The sequence below is a fragment of the Scyliorhinus torazame genome, chromosome 3 (genome assembly GCF_047496885.1).
Source record: "Scyliorhinus torazame isolate Kashiwa2021f chromosome 3, sScyTor2.1, whole genome shotgun sequence".
NCBI classification, from domain to species: domain Eukaryota; kingdom Metazoa; phylum Chordata; class Chondrichthyes; order Carcharhiniformes; family Scyliorhinidae; genus Scyliorhinus; species Scyliorhinus torazame.
Window position 1 is genome coordinate 81,324,395 of NC_092709.1, and position 19,061 is coordinate 81,343,455.

General features: G+C 52.8%; 1 protein-coding gene across 2 annotated transcripts in view; it reads right to left on the reverse strand.

Annotated features, from left to right (window-relative positions):
* acox3 (acyl-CoA oxidase 3, pristanoyl) overlaps positions 1–19,061 on the reverse strand; it is a 267,755-nt gene that overhangs the window by 218,596 nt on the left and 30,098 nt on the right. For both annotated transcript variants that reach the window (XM_072495914.1, XM_072495915.1), the window contains exon 4: positions 1,903–1,977. In XM_072495914.1, coding sequence (XP_072352015.1) covers positions 1,903–1,977 — 75 coding nt within the window. The remainder of the gene's footprint in view (positions 1–1,902; positions 1,978–19,061) is intronic.

Here is a 19,061-nt window from a genome sequence, read left to right on the forward strand (position 1 = left end):
TCAGCACAGCTACGTGGGTTCTTAAGCTCACTTAGCCGTGCGAGACTGGGTCCCGAATGGGCAGGACCAAGATCACGATGTCTTGCGAGATCTGGTTACATCTCGCAAGGCATAATGCCCGTCAGGAATTCCGTGGGAGGCCTCTCCGGGATCTACCGGCCGCATCCCGCCCCAATTCTGGTGGGCCATAGTTGGTAGTTCGCACCCTAGGTGTGGGTGAATCCAGATCTGGACTTCACCCAAAAAGCTGGCGGGAAACACCCCACCAAATTCGCCCAAAATTATATTTTTTGGAAAATTGGCCCAAGATTCGAGAGGACTTGACAGAGTAGATCCTAAGAAACTGTTTCCTATGGCTGGAGAGTCCAGGACTAGAGCTAACAAACTCAAAATAAGAGGTCAGCCATTTAGGATTGAGATGGTGAGAAATGTTTGCTCAGCATTTTTTAATTTTCTGAAGTAGAAAATTCCAGTGTTTTTAAATTTAGATTTCCAGGGGCTACACATGCTCAAATTATTGAGTGTATTCGATACTAAGATCAATGGATTATTAGGCACAACAGGTTCTTGACACAAGGTTAATGACAGAAAAATTGGCAGGAAAGTATGTTATGAAGTGGACATAAGGAGGTATAGATAGGTTAAGTGAGTGGGCAAAGATCTGACAAATGGAGTATAATGTGAAAAAATGTGAAATTGTCCATTTTAGCACTAAGAATAAAAAAAAGAAGCATGTTATCTAAACAGTGAGAGTTTGCAGGGTCCTGAGATGCAGGGGAATCTGGGTGTCTAGTGTACGAATCACAAAAGGTTAGTATGCATGTACAGTCAGTAATTAGGAAAGCTAGTAGAATGTTATTGTGTATCGTGAGGGGAACTGAATAGAAAAGTAGGGAGGTTATACTTCAGTTGTACATAGGGTGGTATTATCATAACTGTGAGAACTGCAAGGGTTAATGAAGTGTTTAATGTAGCCACTAGAGGCAGCTACAGTTACAGGTATATAAGGCAGTGATGCTAAGCCTTGTGGGAGAGTGTGTGCAGGAGTTAACTAGAGAGAGTCAGGAGTACAAATAGTGTGAGTGAGAGAAGATCATAGTTTATATCAGTATTAAGATTATCTGTAGATGAGTGTAGTTTAAATGGTAATAATCAACTGTGTATTCTTTAGGAGTACGTGTCAAATCCAAATGAGTAGTGTTAATAAATTTATAGCTTTTTGTGGTCTCTATGAACACTACGCCAACCATCCTGAAATAAGCAACACAAAGAACACCACACATAGCATTGTTGAAACCACACCTGGAGCATTGAGTCCACTATTGGTCTCCTTATTTAAGGAAAGACGTAAATGTGTTAGAAGCAGATCAGAGAAGATTTACCAGACTGATAACTGGAATAGGAGGGTTGTCTTATGAGGAAAGGTTGAATCTGCTTGAGTTTAGGAGAGTAAGATCTGCTTGAGTTTAGGAGAGTAAGATGACTGAAACATACAAATCCTGAGTGGTCTTGACAGGGTGGATGTGGAGAGGATTGTGGGAGAAAGGGTCACTGTTTGAAAATAAAGGGTCACCCATTTAGGACAGAGATGAGGAGAATTGTTTGAGGATCACGGGTCTTTGGAACTCTCTTTCTGAAAAGGTGGTGGAAGCAGAGTCTTTGAATATTCTTAAAGCAGAGATAGATAGATTATTGATAAGCAAGGGGATGAACAGTTAACAGGAGTAGGCAGGTATGTGGAGTTGAGATTACAATCCGATCAGCCATGATCTTATGAAATGGCGGAGCAGGTTCGAGGGGCCGACATGCCTACTCCTGCTCCTAATTCGTATGTTATTTACAATGCATACCAAACACAAGAAATTTGAAACCACTGACTTAACAAATGATCAAAAAACATACCTCCATATTGATCAACTTCTCTACAAATTGATGATGCCTATTAGATCCGGAATTGACAACGGTCCCTCCAAACATCTGAAATTGATAGAAATACAGCTCAAATTCTGATGAATGCCGTTTTCACTGATCAGAAAAATCATTATTCATTATTCATTTGGTTTTATTTAGTTCATGGCTAGAAAAGTAAGAAATTAGTTTGACGAATCTAAAAAATTGTCATATTTTTTGCAGTGTTATTAAAACCTGGGTTAAGATGCACACAGACAGTATGTCTGCTAAAGCTGTGATTAACAAGTCATAAAAGTGAGGTGATCATTGTTTTTGCAGGTGAAGTGTTCTGCTAATATAATATTGTTTAAGTTTGAAGGACAACTGGGGTCTAGATAATTTATGAAGGGTATTGTGTTTGGTCCTGGCTAACCAAGTCATGGGGCATCTTGTAGGAGGAGACAAAAGAATACCTTATGTTTTGGGTACAGAATATGTAATTAAGGGGAGGTGCCAGGTCTGTCCAAAAAAGTTAGTTCTTCCAAGAATTTTAATCTGAACAGAGATGTTTCAATTTTGGTCCTGAAGAGTTCTCTCTCCAAAGATTCTGCAGAGAAAAGCAAGTAAGAACTTGGTTGCTAACTTTATTCTGGAGTGATATTTGAACTATATTGGTTTGCTTAATTGAAATACAGAGGTAGGTTTAGTAAGCAAGTTCAGGTTTGTTTCTTCTGTCACTTAAGAACCATTATAAACTGTAAAGCTATTTATCTATTATTTATGTAGTTTATTCTATGTTGAAATTAAAGTTTTCTTTAACATAAAAGATACCCATGGGTCAGTGTTATCACGCATGTGGTGCAGTAATATTTCCTCACAATTTTACAAATTGCAAATAGTTGGGTTCTTGCCCGGGATCCTAATAATAATTTTGAAGTATCAAAATGTCACAACTATCCATGCTATCCAAAAATTAACTTAAGCTACTTTGCGTTGAAACTGCAATTTACGTATAACAGGAGGAATTCTAGTACAAATCTCCGGGCTTCCCAATAATACCCCGGCCATTATGACATACCTGCTCTCATAACTATATTTCCTACAACAGTGACAATATTTTAAAAGTACTCCATTAGTCATGAAGTGATTTGGGGTGTCCTCAGGACATGAATGGTGCTGTATAAAAGCAAGCTAATTCCTTCTTTTAAAAAGCCTTTTGGAAGTCATGACACATTAGGAAATTACTTATATTTACATATCATTGTGTTCTCAGAGTGTTTCAAAGACACTGAATTATTTTTGAAGTATGGTCTCATAAAAGTATGACCAATCCACCTACTGAAAACTGGAAAATTATACCTAATAGCACATGCAAAATACACAATTACCAGTTTGTATGCTGAGAGATACACATTGTACATGTCTTTGTAAGTAGATATTAGGTAGTGTAAGCCAACACGAGAATGTGCGTTTGCTTAAAGAAGTGACTTGCTTAAAGAAGTGACGGAAGTCAAGAGATCCACAACAGTCCCAAATACGTAAGAATTCCATATTGTATCTAGGGTTTCAGAACAACATTCTAATGAAATTACGGCAGCACAAGTGGATAGCACTGTGGCTTCACAGCGCCAGGGTCCCAGGTTCGATTCCCCGCTGGGTCACTGTCTGTGCGGAGTCTGCACGTTCTCCCAGTGTCTGCGTGGGTTTCCTCCGGGCGCTCCGGTTTCCTCCCACTGTCCAAAGACGTGCAGGTTAGGTGGATTGGCCATGATAAATTGCCCTTTGCGACCAAAAAGATTAGGAGGAGTTATTGGGTTACGGGGATAGGGTGGAAGTGAGGGCTTAAGTGGGTCGGTGCAGACTCGATGGGCCGAATGGCCTCCTTCTGCACTGTATGTTTTATGTTCTATGAAACGTCATAACATTATTTTTTCTCCCGCTTTACCAACAAGCTCAGACTTCAGAGTATCTGGTGCACAATTGGTTAAACCATTCATAATCAAATCTAGTTGTACCATCAAGCTCATGCTCCTCTTGCAAAACCTTCCATTACTGCAAGATTATCCTGAAGAGCATAGGTGATCCTCGGCTATTTTCTCCACTATCAACTATCTACTTAAATCCCTTTCTCATTTCCACCTTTACCTTCACCTCCAAAAATAAGTGAGTACTTTTCTATTATTAAAATCAATACTATCCATTCAGTTGCCTCTGCTGAAGTCGCCCTTTCACCTATTAAGCCAAATCTGTCCCTATTTTACACCAAATATGTGCAGGTTAGGTGGATTGGCCATGCTAAATTGCCCTTAGTGTCCAAAAAGGTTAGATGGGGTTACTGGGTTACGGGGACAGAGTGGAGAGTTAATTAGGGTGCTGTTTCCAAGGGCCGGTCCAGACTCGATGGGCTGAATGCCCTCCTTCTGCACATTAAATTCTATGATTCTATCCAAACTCAGATTTTTGTCTCTTTCTTTATAGCTCTTCTCCCAGCTTTCCTCATGCCCTCTAAAAATGTATCTTGTGCATGAGAACCATTTCTTTGAACTTACATTCATTAAAACATTGACCACAGGATTTTCTTTCTTGACATCCATACGAGCTGATATTCTAAATCTTGCTTCTCTACAGGTGCTCTTTCATTTTAAAACTGCTAAAAGCAGGGGTCACGTGATGTGAGCACAGGAGCTGCTGCATTTTCGCAAGCTCTGGCTTTGTTCACCTTGTAATATATTACTTTATCCTGGTGCACATTTTTGAGACCCCCGTTACCACCAGTAGCGGATGAGGTGATTGCGACCCTCAATTTCACGGACGCCTTGCCGGTGACTGCTGCTCAGGTACATGCATGGCCACAGCGGGAGCTGCGATTGGTGAAGCTTCGCCTCATGCTGTTGAGGGGCGGGAAGAAGGAAGCCCTTTTGAGCTCAGTATAGAAGACGGCACCATTTTGTGAGGAGCTCAGGTGGTCATCCCCCCTGATACTGGCAACTGCGCACAACCTTCTCGATGTCCTCATCAATACCGGAGGCCAGGAAACCCTACTGCAGGACCTTCACAGTGGTCATCCAGGTGCATCAAAAATAAAATAACTGGTGGCCCCCTGTATCGATGGGAACATTGAGAAGGTCGTGCGCAGTTGCCCATCATGACAGGAACATCAGAAATACCCGCAGACGACCTCACTGCATCCATGGGAACAGCCGGGACGTCCATGGGTGCGCTTACACGCAGGTTTTGCAGGACTGTTGATAGGTTACATGTTCCTTGTGATTGTGAAAGCCTACTCTCAGTGGCTGGAGGTGTGCAAGATGGCCTCTACAACGTCCAGGGCATGACAGAGAACAATCCATGGGTCTATGGACACGTAGCTGGCGTGGTTCCTTTTTAACTATCGCACACGCTGCATTTGACAACAGGAATCACCCCTGCGGAGCCCTTGATGGGTCGCAAACTCAGATCCCGGCTGAGTCTAACAATTTCAACTCTCACGTCACGCTTGAGTGATTTTGAAGTAGTCAGTTGGAAATTGAAGTGGTTGATGTTTAGAAACATTGTGGTTAGAGCACTTGAGTTACTCAATCGTGAAGTAAGTGAATGGAGTAAAGCTGACTGACCGCTGTAGATATGGGGAAGTTGTTAATCACAACCTATTAAGGGAAATGAATGAATGGCTTGCAGCTAAAGGATTTGAGGGGTTTAAACACAGCTGACTGGTTTCTCTTTCCAGAAATTTACACTTGGTGCTTCCTCGGTCTGAGCCAGCAGGTATATGGCGAGTGTTACAGCAGTAATTTTTTTCGCTGCCTCTGTCTGGACTGCTCTCAGGGTGTCATTTCTGGGGGGCTGCCTGATAGGTGTCTCTGAGAGGGATCTATTTCGGGTGTTTCTGGGGGTCTCATTATTTTGAGGTCTCTGGGCGTCCCCTTTATTTAGGGGTTCTGTGGGGGGACCCATTTATTTCAGGGGTCTCTCAGGTCCCCTTTATTTAGGGGGTCTCTGGGGGGGGGGGTCCCTTTATTTAGGACTCTCTTGGGGGCCTTTTATTCAGGGGGTCTCTGGGGGGTCCCAGTCATTTAGGTGGTCTCTGGGGATGTCTCCTTATTTAGGGGGTCTCTGGGGGTGGGAGCCTGTCGGGTCACCCCCGTACTCGGGGGAAGGACACAGAAAACCCACCTGTAGGGCGGAGGGCTGAAGTGCGATGTGGGGAGAGGTGAGGTGTGACATACAATGCTGGGGGGCCAGCTGTGCGACCTTGCTAATGGGCCGCACACTCAAACTGGCGGGTTGATAGCAGGATTCCCTCGCAATTCCTGTCATGCATAAATTTGCATGGGTAAGGATTAGGAAGTGCTTCCTAATCAAAGCAGTTGCAATTTAGTTCCGGTGGGAGAATATAGGACTGGATTCTCCGATCCCCGATGCAGAAATCGCGTTCAGCGAGGTTGCGGAGAAACGCCTATGGCGCCAAAATGTGGGGCAGCACCACTTTCGCAATGCTCCGCCCTCATGAAAAGCGGCGTACTCTAGGAGTACACCGCTCCACGTATCCACGGCCTCATGACATTGCCTGAGGCCCGCCCCGCGATGCTCCGTCTCCGACTGGCCGAGTTCCCGACAGCGTGGGACACGTGTGGTCTCACCCGTCGTGAACTCAGCGTTGCGGCTGTGGACTCAGTCCAGCGCCGCCACGGTCGGGGGAGGACCGATTCGCGGGTGGGGGGGGGGGGGCTTCATTCTGGGCTGGGGGCACTGTGTGGGGGCAGTCTGGGGCGCGTGAGTGGCCGAAGGGGGGGGGGGGGGAGACTATTTTTGTGGTCCGGGGGCTGTGTCCGCCATGAAGTATACGCGCCCATGGCAATGCTCCAGGCCGTATCAGCAGCTAGAGCTGGGAGCTCTACGCTGCCTGGCTGCTAGCCGCCCCCCCCAAGTAGGGAATCGGTGGCCGTTTTGCGCCACTTCTCCTGGCGTAAAACGCCACCGTTTTCACGCCGGCGTGGGGACAGTCTCCCAAACGGAGAATCCAGCCCCTAGTCTCCCAAATGGAGAATCTCGCCCAGACTGTTTGCCATGTTTCTATGTTGTTGGAGCCCTTCCCCCATATGGGAGTATTGAATCATGGTTGGATCCTTTTTTGTTTTGTTTCTAGTAGTTCTTGTTCTCCTTCCTTTGTTTTCCTTGGGAGGTCCTGGAGGCATTGATCATAATCTGAACATGTTGTTGCCGGTCCTCTCTGCACACAAATATGGAATGATGTTAGTTCTGTACATTTAACTCCTTGTGATGAATGTAGGAAGTTCAGATATATATTGTATTATACGTACCTCGTGTAGTAATGGTTAAAATCTGGGTTAGTCTGTGTATGTGACTGCTGCAGTAATGTTTTAAAAAATCTTGCTCTAAAAGACTCTTTGGCCGCAGAACATGCAATTTGATGTCTTAAAAGATCATGGGCGTCATTCTCCGACCCGCCCGTTGGCCGCTGTGAATCCCGCCCCCGCCGGTTGCCGAAGTCTCCGAAGGGAGAAAAGTCGGCGGAGCGTTAATGGCGCCGCTGACGTCGGAGAAAGACACGGGTCTGCGCAAGGCAGCCGATTTTCGGCCTGCCGATATTCTCCCTTCCGGATGGGCCGAAGTCCCGTCGACGTGATGATCGTTCACGTCGACGTAAATCAAACCTCCTTTTCATCGGCGTGAACCTGGCCAGCGTGGAGGTGAGTGACGGCCTGGGGAGTTGGCCGCTGGGCAGGCGATGGCGTGGCCGCAGTCTGAATGTGTGGGGAGAGGTGTGTCTCGGGTTGTGTGTGTGTGTGCGCGCGGCGGGGGGGGTGGTTAGAGTGGGCTGGGCTCCGGGGGAGTGCCGGGAGGGGGGTCCGTGCCGGGGAGGAGGATGGGGGGCCCGTGCCGGGGAGGAGGATGGAGGGGTCCGTGCCGGGGAGGAGGCTGGGGGGGGGGGGCCCGTGCCGGGGAGGAGGATGGGGGGGTCCGTGCCGGGGAGGAGGTTGGGGGGGTCCGTGCCGGGGAGGAGGATGGGGGGTCCGTGCCGGGGATGGGGGTCCGTGCCGGGGAGGAGGATGGGCGGGGGGGGATCCGTGCCGGGGAGGGGGGGTCCGTGCCGGGGAGGAGGATGGGGAGGGGGGCCCGTGCCGGGGATGGGAGGGGTTGTCCGTGCTGGGGATGGGGGGATTGTCCGTGCTGGGGAGGGGGATGGGGGGGTCCGTGCCGGGGAGGAGGATGGGGGGGGCCCGTGCCGGAGAGAAGGATGGGGGGGGGGTCCATGCCGGGGAGGAGGATGGGGGGGTCCGTGCTGGGGAGGGGGATGGGGGGGGGGTCCGTGCCGGGGAGTAGGATTGGGGGGGGGGGGCCCGTGCCGGGGAGGAGGATGGGGGAGTCCGTGCCGGGGAGGAGGATGGGGGGGGGTCCGTGCCGGGGAGGGTGATGGGGGGGGGGGGGGGGAGGCCCGTGCCGGGGAGGGGGATGGGGGGGGGGGGGGGGGGGGGGGGGGGGGAGGCCCGTGCCGGGGAGGAGGTTGGGTGGGTCCGTGCCGGGGAGGAGGATGGGGGGGCAAGTGAGTTGGTCCACCTGGCCACGTGCCAGCCTCCAACAGTTGGACCCATGCGGTCCATGCCACCTGGCTGGGGGGAAGGAGGGGATATGGGCAATGATGACATGTCGTCGTTCACCCCCCCCCCCAAACCAGGCCGTCATGTTTTCCGATCATCCAGCGGTGTTGGCCGCCGTGGCGGCAGCCGCTAATGTCCATGTTGCCCTGGATGAGGAGGAGGAGCGTGCCAGAGAGGCGGCGCAGGCTGCCGCAGAGGGGCAGGCGGCAGCCACCCAGGCTGGAGGGACACCTGACCGACAGGACGAGGAGGGGGAGGAGGACGTCGCGGCCGCACGGCAACGGAGGCACCCGATGGCGCCCCGTGTGTACCGGCCCCGGCAGTCATACCAGGACCTCACGGACCGGGAATGCAGGAGGAGACTCCGGATGAGGCGGGAAACCGTGGCACACATCTGCCACCTGCTGGCACACCTGTCACCGCGTGGCACTGGCGGGGGACACCCTCTCACCGTGTCCGTCAAGGTTACGTTTGCCCTGAACTTTTATGCAACGGGGTCATTCCAGGCACCGAGTGGGGACCTGTCCGGCATATCGCAGACATCGGTGCATCCGGGCAGTGACAGATGCCCTATATGCCATGGCGCACCGCTACATCCGTTTCCCCGTGGACCGGGTCAGCCAAGATGCCCGTGGGCTTCTCTGCCGTGGCCGGGTTCCCCATGGTCCAGGGCGCGATTGATGGGATGCACGTCGCCGTGCGGCCACCTGCAGATAACAGAGCCGTGTTCACCAATAGGAAGGGGACCTATTCGATGAACATACAGGTGGTCTGCGACCACCGCATGATGATCCTGCAAGTCTGCGCCCGTTACCCAGGCAGTGTACATGACTCATACGTGTTGTACGGTCATCCATCCCCGGCATGTACGAGGGACGCCATCCCCGGCTGAGGGGCTGGTTGCTGGGCGACAGGGGCTACCCATTGCGATCGTGGCTGATGACGCCTGTACGGAGGCCATGCAATGAGGCGGAGAACCGCTACAATGATGCCCATGTAGCGACAAGGGGAGTGATAGAGAGGTGCTTTGGCGTGCTGAAGATGCGTTTCAGGTGCCTGGACCTCTCTGGGGGCGCCCTCCAGTATCGGTCAGATAGGGTCGGCCGCATCATTGTGGTGTGCTGCGTCCTGCACAACATAGCCCAACAGAGGGGCGATGTGCCGCAGGCAGAGGAGGGCGGAGTGGAGGAGCAGCAGGAAGAGGCGCAGTCCTCCCCAGATGAGGGGGATGGGGGCAATGGTCAGGGCAGACGGGCTAGACACAGGCGGGTGGCTGTCCACCGTTACCGGCTGGCCCAGCGGGCACGGGACAGACTGATAGCCACCCGCTTCACTGACTAGATTGGCGTGGGAATCGGGTAGTATGGCCACAGACCGCACACCATGGCAACAGCCGACCACCCACACCCCCCACCCATCCACCCGCCCAGCCCCACCCACATGCACACCACCCCCCCCCCATTGCCGATCCACCTGCGGCACAACGGCCGGGCTCACACAGTTGCGGGTGGACGCGTGTCTATTGCAGGCCATGGAGGATGATGACAACCCGCCCTGCGGTGAGCTCCTGGCTCCACATCGTTGGACTATGTCTGACCCATGGCCACAGTACCACCATCCACCCGGACCATCCCTGCATGCGGCTGTGACACTGCAGCGCACGGTCCAGTCCTCTGCCCGGGGGGGGATGTTGATGGCGGCCCAGGGGGAAGGGGGCAGACTCACCTGGGGCTGAGGTAAGACCCCCCCTCACACACACACTTGCGCTCAACGTACATGACACCCCCGCACGCTTTGGACAGAGCACAAAGGCAGCTTCTGTAGGTGTAACATTGACTTTAATAACCAAAGGAGTTCATGCATGTGCCCTAGCCCCTAAAACTCATCTGTGCCCTGCACCCGTGCCAACTTACTCAGTGTCTAATTGTTTGGCCTTACGGGCCCTTGGACTACGTCTACGTGGTTCTCCAGACGGTACAGCAGAACTGGAGGTGGACTCCTGTGATTCCTGCCCTCTGACACTGGATCCCTTTGGCGGCCGTTTCCTGGGGCGTCCTGGCCTAGATGGGCCAGGCTGCGGCCCGGGCGACTGGGATGGCGAGCTGCCAGCCTGTCCTGCCCGTTGCCCACCCGATGCACCTGGGACGGAAGGGGGGGGGGGGGGGGGGGGGGGAAGAGTCCGAGGTGTCGCAGTGTTCTGGGACCTCCCCGACAGGGGGAGCCAGGACGGACCACACCACCGCCTCCTCCCTCGGGGTGCCCGATGGCCACCAGGCCTCTACATGGGTGGGGGATGTGAACAGACTGGCCATCCGACGCCCCCCCCGACATCTGGCGCTGCCAGTCCTGGAGGCCCGTGCTGGTATCGACAGGGGTCTGCAGGTTTGCAGCCATGGAGCCCAGGGGGTTGGCAAACCCTGTCTGTGACAGTGCGACGCCGGCTCGCACATGGCCACTGGCGCCGATGCCCTTAGCGATGGCCTGCAGAGACTGGGCCATGGCCTGCAGAGACTGGGCCATGGCCTGCAGAGACTGGGCCATGGCCTGCAGAGACTGGGCCATGGCCTGCAGAGACTGGGCCATGGCCTGCAGAGACTGGGCCATGGCCTGCAGAGACTGGGCCATGGCCTGCAGAGACTGGGCCATGGCCTGCAGAGACTGGGCCATGGCCTGCAGAGACTGGGCCATGGCCTGCAGAGACTGGGCCATGGCCTGCTGAGACTGGGCCTTGGCCTGCTGAGACTGGGCCATGGCCTGCTGAGACTGGGCCATGGCCTGCTGAGACTGGGCCATGGCCTGCTGAGACTGGGCCATGGCCTGCTGAGACTGGGCCATGGCCTGCTGAGACTGGGCCATGGCCTGCTGAGACTGGGCCATGGCCTGCTGAGACTGGGCCATGGCCTGCTGAGACTGGGCCATGGCCTGCTGAGACTGGGCCATGGCCTGCTGAGACTGGGCCATGGCCTGCTGAGACTGGGCCATGGCCTGCTGAGACTGGGCCATGGCCTGCTGAGACTGGGCCATGGCCTGCTGAGACTGGGCCATGGCCTGCTGAGACTGGGCCATGGCCTGCTGAGACTGGGCCATGGCCTGCTGAGACTGGGCCATGGCCTGCTGAGACTGGGCCATGGCCTGCTGAGACTGGGCCATGGCCTGCTGAGACTGGGCCATGGCCTGCTGAGACTGGGCCATGGCCTGCTGAGACTGGGCTATGGTGTTGAGCGCCTCTGCCATCTGGCGCTGGCACTGGCTCATGGCCTCCTGTGAGAGGGCAGCCATGTCCTGGGCCACAGACGCCGCCTGCACGGAAAGCCCCAGGCCTCGCAAACCGTTCCCCATGTCTGACACCGTCGCACCCATTGTCTCCACCCCGGACGCCACCCGTGCGGTGTCGGCCTAGGTGGCACGCATGACCGGCACCACATCCAGCTCCTGGACGCGGGTGGACTCCTCCACCTGCGACTGCAGCCGCCGCAAGCCGGCCGTCACCCTCTTCGCTCGTCTCCTGGTCGGTGGTTGCATCGGATCTATGTGTGGATGTGGAAACTCCAGGAACCAGGGATCCATCTGGGCGGCAGATGTTCGCTTGGGCTGGGCTGCCCTCCGACCGCCTGGACCCTCTGCTGCTCCTACCTCCACCTGCTGTACTGGGACAGCTGTGTTGTGCGCACCAGTGAGTGTACCAGACGCCTCATCACTAAAGTGCCCAACCGAGGTGAGTGTTTCTGCGATGGTGGAGGGTGTTGGTGACAGCAGTGGCGTTGTGTCATGCTCTTCGTCCCGGTGGGGGTTCGTCTCCACCCATCCACTCTGAGTCACTGTCCGGTATTTCGTCTTCCTGGGTAGTGCTGTCCCGGGTAGGGGTGTTCCGGGTAGTGCTGTCCCGGGTAGGGGTGTCCTGGGTAGTGGTGCCCTGGCTCGGATGTGACGGGGGCCTGTGGCTGCCCCTCTCGTCGCTGGGTGGCACACGCCTGCCTCGTCGCTCCCGCACGTGACGGGGGTGTCGTCTCCCTGTTGCTCCAGGTCTCTCTGTCTCCCGTGGTGTGCGAGGGGCATCCTGCGGGCGTCGCATGCCGGAGGGTCCGGGTCTCTCCGTCTCCCGTGGTGTGCGAGGGGCATCCTGCGGGCGTCGCATGCCGGAGGGTCCGGGTCTCTCCGTCTCCCGTGGTGTGCGAGGGGCATCCTGCGGGCGTCGCATGCCGGAGGGTCCGGGTCTCTCCGTCTCCCGTGGCCTCCGAGGGGCATCCTGCGGGCGGTCTGCATCTGCGGGGATGGGTGCCTCGACGTTTGCTCCTGCGATACACAATGAAGCATGCATGGTTAGACACGCAGGCAGTGATCAGGTGATATGGGGGAGGGGGGATATGGGGGAGGGGGGGATATGGGGACGGGCTGTCGGTGGCTCACTTGCTAGTACGCCCCCGACCTCTGCATCAGCAACCTCCCGGTCCTCAGGTCCGCCAGCCAGTTCCAGGGCCCTTTCCTCGTGTTCGGTCAGTGGCCTCTCATCAGCGGGGCCTTCTCCAGTCCTCACATGCTCCCTATTGTTGTGTGCGCGCTTCTCCTGTGGCGGGGGGGTGTGTGGGGGTGGTGGCAGGGGTAAAAGGCAACAGTGTTAGGCAGGTATATGAATGCACGCCATCGGTTGCGCGTGCATTGCAGAGGTTAAGGTTAGGGCTGGATTCACTTGGGGATATGGGGGAGGGGGGGATATGGGGGAGGAGGGGATATGGGGGAGGAGGGATATGGATATCGGGCAGGGGGGGGGGGAGACTCACCCTGGCTGCTCTGACGAGGTCCGTTCACCTTCTTGTGGCACTGGGTGCCTGTCCGTGGTGTCAGGGCCGCAGCGGTGACGGCCTCTGCCACCTCCCTCCACAGACGCCGGCTGAGGCGTGGGGCAACTCTGCGGCCGTGCCCGGGATACAGGGCGTCCCTCCTCTGCTCCACTGCGTCCAGGAGCGCCTCCACATCCCGTGACTGGAACCTCGGGGCTGAGCGGCGGCCAGCCATCCAGTCGGGTGTTCCGGTCGGGTGGGGGGGAGCAGCACGGCCTTATGAGCCGTCACGCCGTGCGGCGTGTATGACGCTGCACGGCGTGAACCACGTGCGCAAGCGCGGATCCCGTCACGTCGCTGCTAGCCCATTTCGGGCCGGAGACTTTTGACCCATTTTTCCGACGTGACGCAAGTCGGATTTGCGCCATTTTTTGCGCCGATTGGCGGACTTTGCGCCGATAACGGAGAATTTCGCCCCATAATTCATTCCAACTATGTATATTGTTTACCTTAATAGACTAATGGAATTTTGTTTGTAGAAAGAAGGTTCCCTGGAGAGTAGATAATTAGAGACATTGGGCACGATTTACCGGCCTTGTCACACCCGACTTGGTGATGCCATGAGGCCATTGAATCTCGCAAGAGGACTCTCGCGAGACTCGTAATGTTTGAAACTTCTCGCAAGGTTCAACCACACGCCTCATTTGAATATGTCTGCCAGCACCTGGGAACTAACGGCCTCCCCAGCGAGGCCGCGAACAGATGCCATTTAGTACTGGTCCACACAAAGGTGGACCAGGCATAATGGTACCAGGCCATTGAAGACCCTGCGTAGGTGGAGACAGGGCAGAGTGGCCCCCTGGCTCTCCCTCTGGCACCTGGGAAATGCCAGCCTGGCACTGCCAGGGTGCTGGAGTGGCAGTGCCATGGTGACACTGCCAAGGGTCAGGACCATGTCCATGAAAGGGGGGATCAAGGAGGTTATGAAGGGTGGGGGTTAAGGGCAGGTATGAGGGAGCCTAAGAAAGGTTGAGGGGGGATAAGTGGGGGGGGGGGGGGGTGGAGAAACATGAAAAGGGGGTCCCTTAGTGATTCCACAGCAGGGTGTCCTCACTTGGGGGGGGTCAAAGAAAAATCACTGTGTGGTTGAATAGCGGTTTGGATCTCACCCAAAAATCTGATGTGAAACACCCCACCAAATGCACCCAAAATGACACTTAGAAATGTTTTGGTAAAATTCCGGCCATTGTGTTTAGCCTTAGTAAGATGGTCATAGCCAAGTTAGTGGGCTAGAGATGATGTAATTAATGGGAGGATCCAAGGGATGAAGCAGTCAGATGTTGAGTTTTCAGTTAAATAACTTGCTTTGAACAAAATAGAAGCTTTTTGCGAAATGCTGGGGAGTTAAACAATAGTTTCGCACAGGCAAGAATCTGCAGGCTGTTTCCTGTAGGATTTCTCTCTCTCAAATCAGTTTATCCAAGATATCTCCATACAGCAAGTATTCCTGGGTTTGCTAACTGAACTTAAAAGTGGGTTTTGACCGGAGGTGGGTTTGCTTGGTTGGAGATAAAAAAGATATCAGTTAGCAATGTGATGAATATAGGAATTTCAGATATATTGTATTATATGTATTTGCTGCAGTAAGGGTTAAAAGCCTGGTTTAATGCATGTTTGACTGCTGCAATAGTGTCTTTAAAAATCCTGGTTTAAAAGTATGTTTTTGGGAACCAGAAGTACGATTAAAGCAATGTAAAAGCTTGTGCTAATGGATTTTTGTTTGGGTGAAGAAGGTTCCCTGAGGAGTAGTTAATTAGATACATTGGGCAGGATTCTTTGTAGCCCGACTCCGGACTAGGGATCGGCGATCGGGCGGAGAATGGATTCCGACCCCGGAATCGGGGCATACGCTGGTTTGTCGCCAGTTTGCGATGCTCTGCCCCTCCAAACCGGCGACATTGGGACACGTGCCGCGCGCAGTCGCAAGACCGCTTGCACATCATCAGCCGGCCCACTCATGATGCTCTGCCCCCAATGGGCCGAGTTCCCACCAACGCGGGTCACGTGTGGTCCCAGTGGTCAGTAAACCAGCGTGCCATCTGCGGACAGTGTCCAGCGCCGCCACACTCATCCGGGATCCGTGCCCCTGGCCAGAGGGCTTCTGCTAGGGCTGGGGGGACTGGTGGGGGGTGGCCAGGGGGTGGGCTGTGGGGTCGGAGTGGGCGGGTTAGTGTTCCAGCACGGCCGGCGCCATGTTTGCGGCGTGACCGGTGCAGGCCACCAGCTCTGCGCATGCGCGGCCTGGGACCCGGCCATTCTCCACACGATCCGCGGGTGGTTCATGAGGCGCCGGTGCTAGCCCCTCACAGGTACCGGGAACGGTGAGGCATTCGCGCCGGTTTTCCTGTCGTGAACCACCCCGCGGATTCTCTGTTGGCACTGGCACTTAGCTGCTGGAATGGATAATTACGCCCATTGTGTTTCAGCTTTATAAGATGACGTAACCAATGGGAAGAGCTAGAGTATCAGATATTTTAGCAGAGAATGTTCAGTTTTTCCTGAAAGTCAAACCACGAACACAGATTCTGAAGACTTCAGCTAAGGCGCCATGGTAGCACAGTGGTTAGCATTGTTGCTTCACAGTTCCAGGGTCGCAGGTTCGATTCCCAGCTTGGGTCACTGTTTGTGCGGAGTCTGCATGTTCTCCCTGTGTATGCGTGGGTTTCCTCCGGGTGCTCCGGTTTCCTCCCACAGTCCATGTGCAGGTTAGGTAGATTGGCCATGCTAAATTGCCCTTAGTGTCCAAAAAGGTTGGGTAGGGTTCCTGGGTTACAGGGATAGGGTGGAGGTTTGGGCTTGGGTAGAGTGCTCTTTCCAAGGGCCGGTGAGATCCTGCATTGTTCTGACGGGATTCAGGTCTATCTCTTAAAACGGTCTCAAAGAACATCTCTTCAGCAAATATATCTGAGTCTGCTTACTATGTAAAAGTGAATTGAGTGCGGAGATGGTTTTGTTGTTTGAGTGGGAATAAAGATAGCAGTTAAGGGTTATTGTGTCAATGTATTGATTAGCATTCTTCAAGGAGTAATTGAAAGCTATTTTCTTATGTGATGTTGAAGATACTGTGTTAGTAATAAAGTTTGTTTTAATATACCATACCCCCATTTTGGGTGAAATCACTCCTGGAGCGAGGTATCCTTTCCTCACAGTCTTAAAAAATTAAAATTAAATATTGGGCTTTCTGTGCATTATCCTAGCCACTGATGGGGCCTGGTCTGGGATCGTAATAGGAGTTGAAGTGTTTCATTTTATTGTTAAACATTGTTTAAGTGGTAATTGAAAGATATCCCTGGTATGATGTTAAAGTTAGTTTAATCCTGTGTTAGTAATAATATTTATTTTAACATACCATATCCCTATTTGTACATGGAGTCACTCCTACAGAGAAATATCCCTTCTTCACAGTCTTACAAATAAAGTAAAATAGTGGGGTTTCTGTCCGGTATCCTAGCAACTGTTGGGGTGTGGTCCGTGATCATAAAAGTCCCCTTTAGAACTGGGGTTTTAAGGTATTTTCTTTGTTTTTTTCCTTTTTTGTTAAAGGTGGATATAATGAATCCGTGATTGGTTCCGGCATGGGTGCAAATGGGTCTGGTATCTGAGGAGAGGAGGTTGTGGTGTGTCATTGGTGCATCTGACGCAGCTGGAGTTGAGGGAAACATTATTGTTGCATGCCCGAACATGGCGTGGAAAATGTATCCTGAACTCTCATGGTGACTGCAAGTAATTGCTGCATGGGAAGGCGTGCACCATTTTACCATGTTTTCATGGATTCATCCTAAATCTTCCTTGTTCTCTAGTGGGGCTTACAGAGGCATCTACTTATGTCTAATGATTGTATCGAGCCAGCTATGTTGCTGTTCTCCTGTCTCCCTCTGTATTAATGTATGTTGATCAGTTTTTCTTTACCTGCTGCGATGTATCATTTTTGTTGTTTTGTTGTGTTGTTTGCAAAAAAAATGTAAAACCTTAATGAACATACTTAAAAAACCATCATCAACACTGCTGTCCCTCAAAATTCCCAGCATTGGTCAGTTTGTCTTTGCAAACTAGTATTACATCTCCATGCTCCCTAGTGCTATCACTCCCAATTCTGTGACCATCTTTTGTGTAATTCTGTTTGAATATCTCTCCAATCAGGTTGTGACTCTGCCACAGTATTGAAACAGCCCTCACCAAAGTTACAGATAGTATTTTCATTGACTGTAACCTTGTTGTATTACTCCTCCTCGAGCTCTCTGCAACCTTTGAGACAATTGTGCGGTAATAGCAGACAATGGCTTTTAACTTGACAAGGCCAAAAAAGCATCAGCAGTTTAGTATGGAAGGTACCGCATCTGTCCAAAACCCCTCTTTGCAGAATAAGCCTAAGAAATATAAACAACTTGTACACAATTAGCTGTTCCGCTGTAAACAATAGATCCTTAAATAACACATGATACAAGTTTAAAATACTTAAACAAGGTTAGCATGATAGGCAAATAAAGAGGTAAAGTCGACACTGCAACAGAACTGGGCAAATTAGTTTCTATGATGTGACCTCTTTGTCGGTCACATCATAACTTGTGTCAAAAATAGGTAAGTTGGGGGTAGTGGGCTGGACTTGGGACACTCAAATTCAATCTCTGGGCATCCAAGATTCCATCCAGCAGGCTGATTTATGTTAAGTACATGGCCATATGGAACTTGTATCCCTCCCATAATTGATATATATCAAGATAATAAAGTACTAAAGCTTGTGAAACTACACTCTCGAACCTATTGATTGATAAGATTAGCCAGAGTGGCTATATCGTACAACAGATAATCCAACCACACCATGAATAAAGTCCATGGCACTAGCCTTATTTGGTTCCACTCTTACTTATTCAATCAGCCAGGGCATCTCAAGCAGCTATGTCTTCTCTTCCCACCCCCACACTGTACTCATAGAATTCCCCATTAATCTAAGCTTGGTCTCTTCCTCATGTTTCCCTTTGACAACATCATCCATAGATATAGGGCGCGATTCTCCGAGCCCCGCGCCGGGCCGGAGAATCACCGTAACCACGCCACGACACCCCGACGCCAGCGCACGATCCTCTGAGGTGCGGAGAAACGGTGCCATTTTCGGCGGCGCGTTTGACGCAGCGCCGGCCGCGGGCCACTGGAATCAGCGGGGTCGCTGATTCTCCGGCCTGCATGGGCCGAGCGGCAATGGCAGAGTCCCGCCGGCACCGTTTACCCCTGGTCGCTGCCGGCGGGGACTCTGCGCGAAGGGTCGAGGGGCAGCCTGTGCGGCGGGGAAAAGCGCTCCTTCACCGGTGGGGGGGGGGGGGGGGGGGGGGGGGGGCCTCCGATGGGGTCTTGCCTACTTTGTTGCGCAGCCGGCCCCTGAACCCCTACGCCATGTTGCGTCGGGGCCGTCGTGCTGAAGAAGTCCCCCGCGCATGCTGGCGCAGTCCTACTGCGCATGTACAGGTTGGCGCGGCGCCCATTTGGCGCCGGGAAGGGAGGCTGGAGCGGCGTGAACGGCTCCAGCGCTGTGCTGGCCCCCTGTGGGGGACAGAATCAGTCGTCCTCGTGCCAGTTACGCGCCATCGTAATATGCGATGGCGTTCACGACAGCCCGAACACACTGTTTCCATTTTGGAGAAACCCCCCCATTAAATCAGCTTCCACCTGCACGTTGGTAACACACAGTTGTACTCCTCCACTACCGCGCTCAACTCCT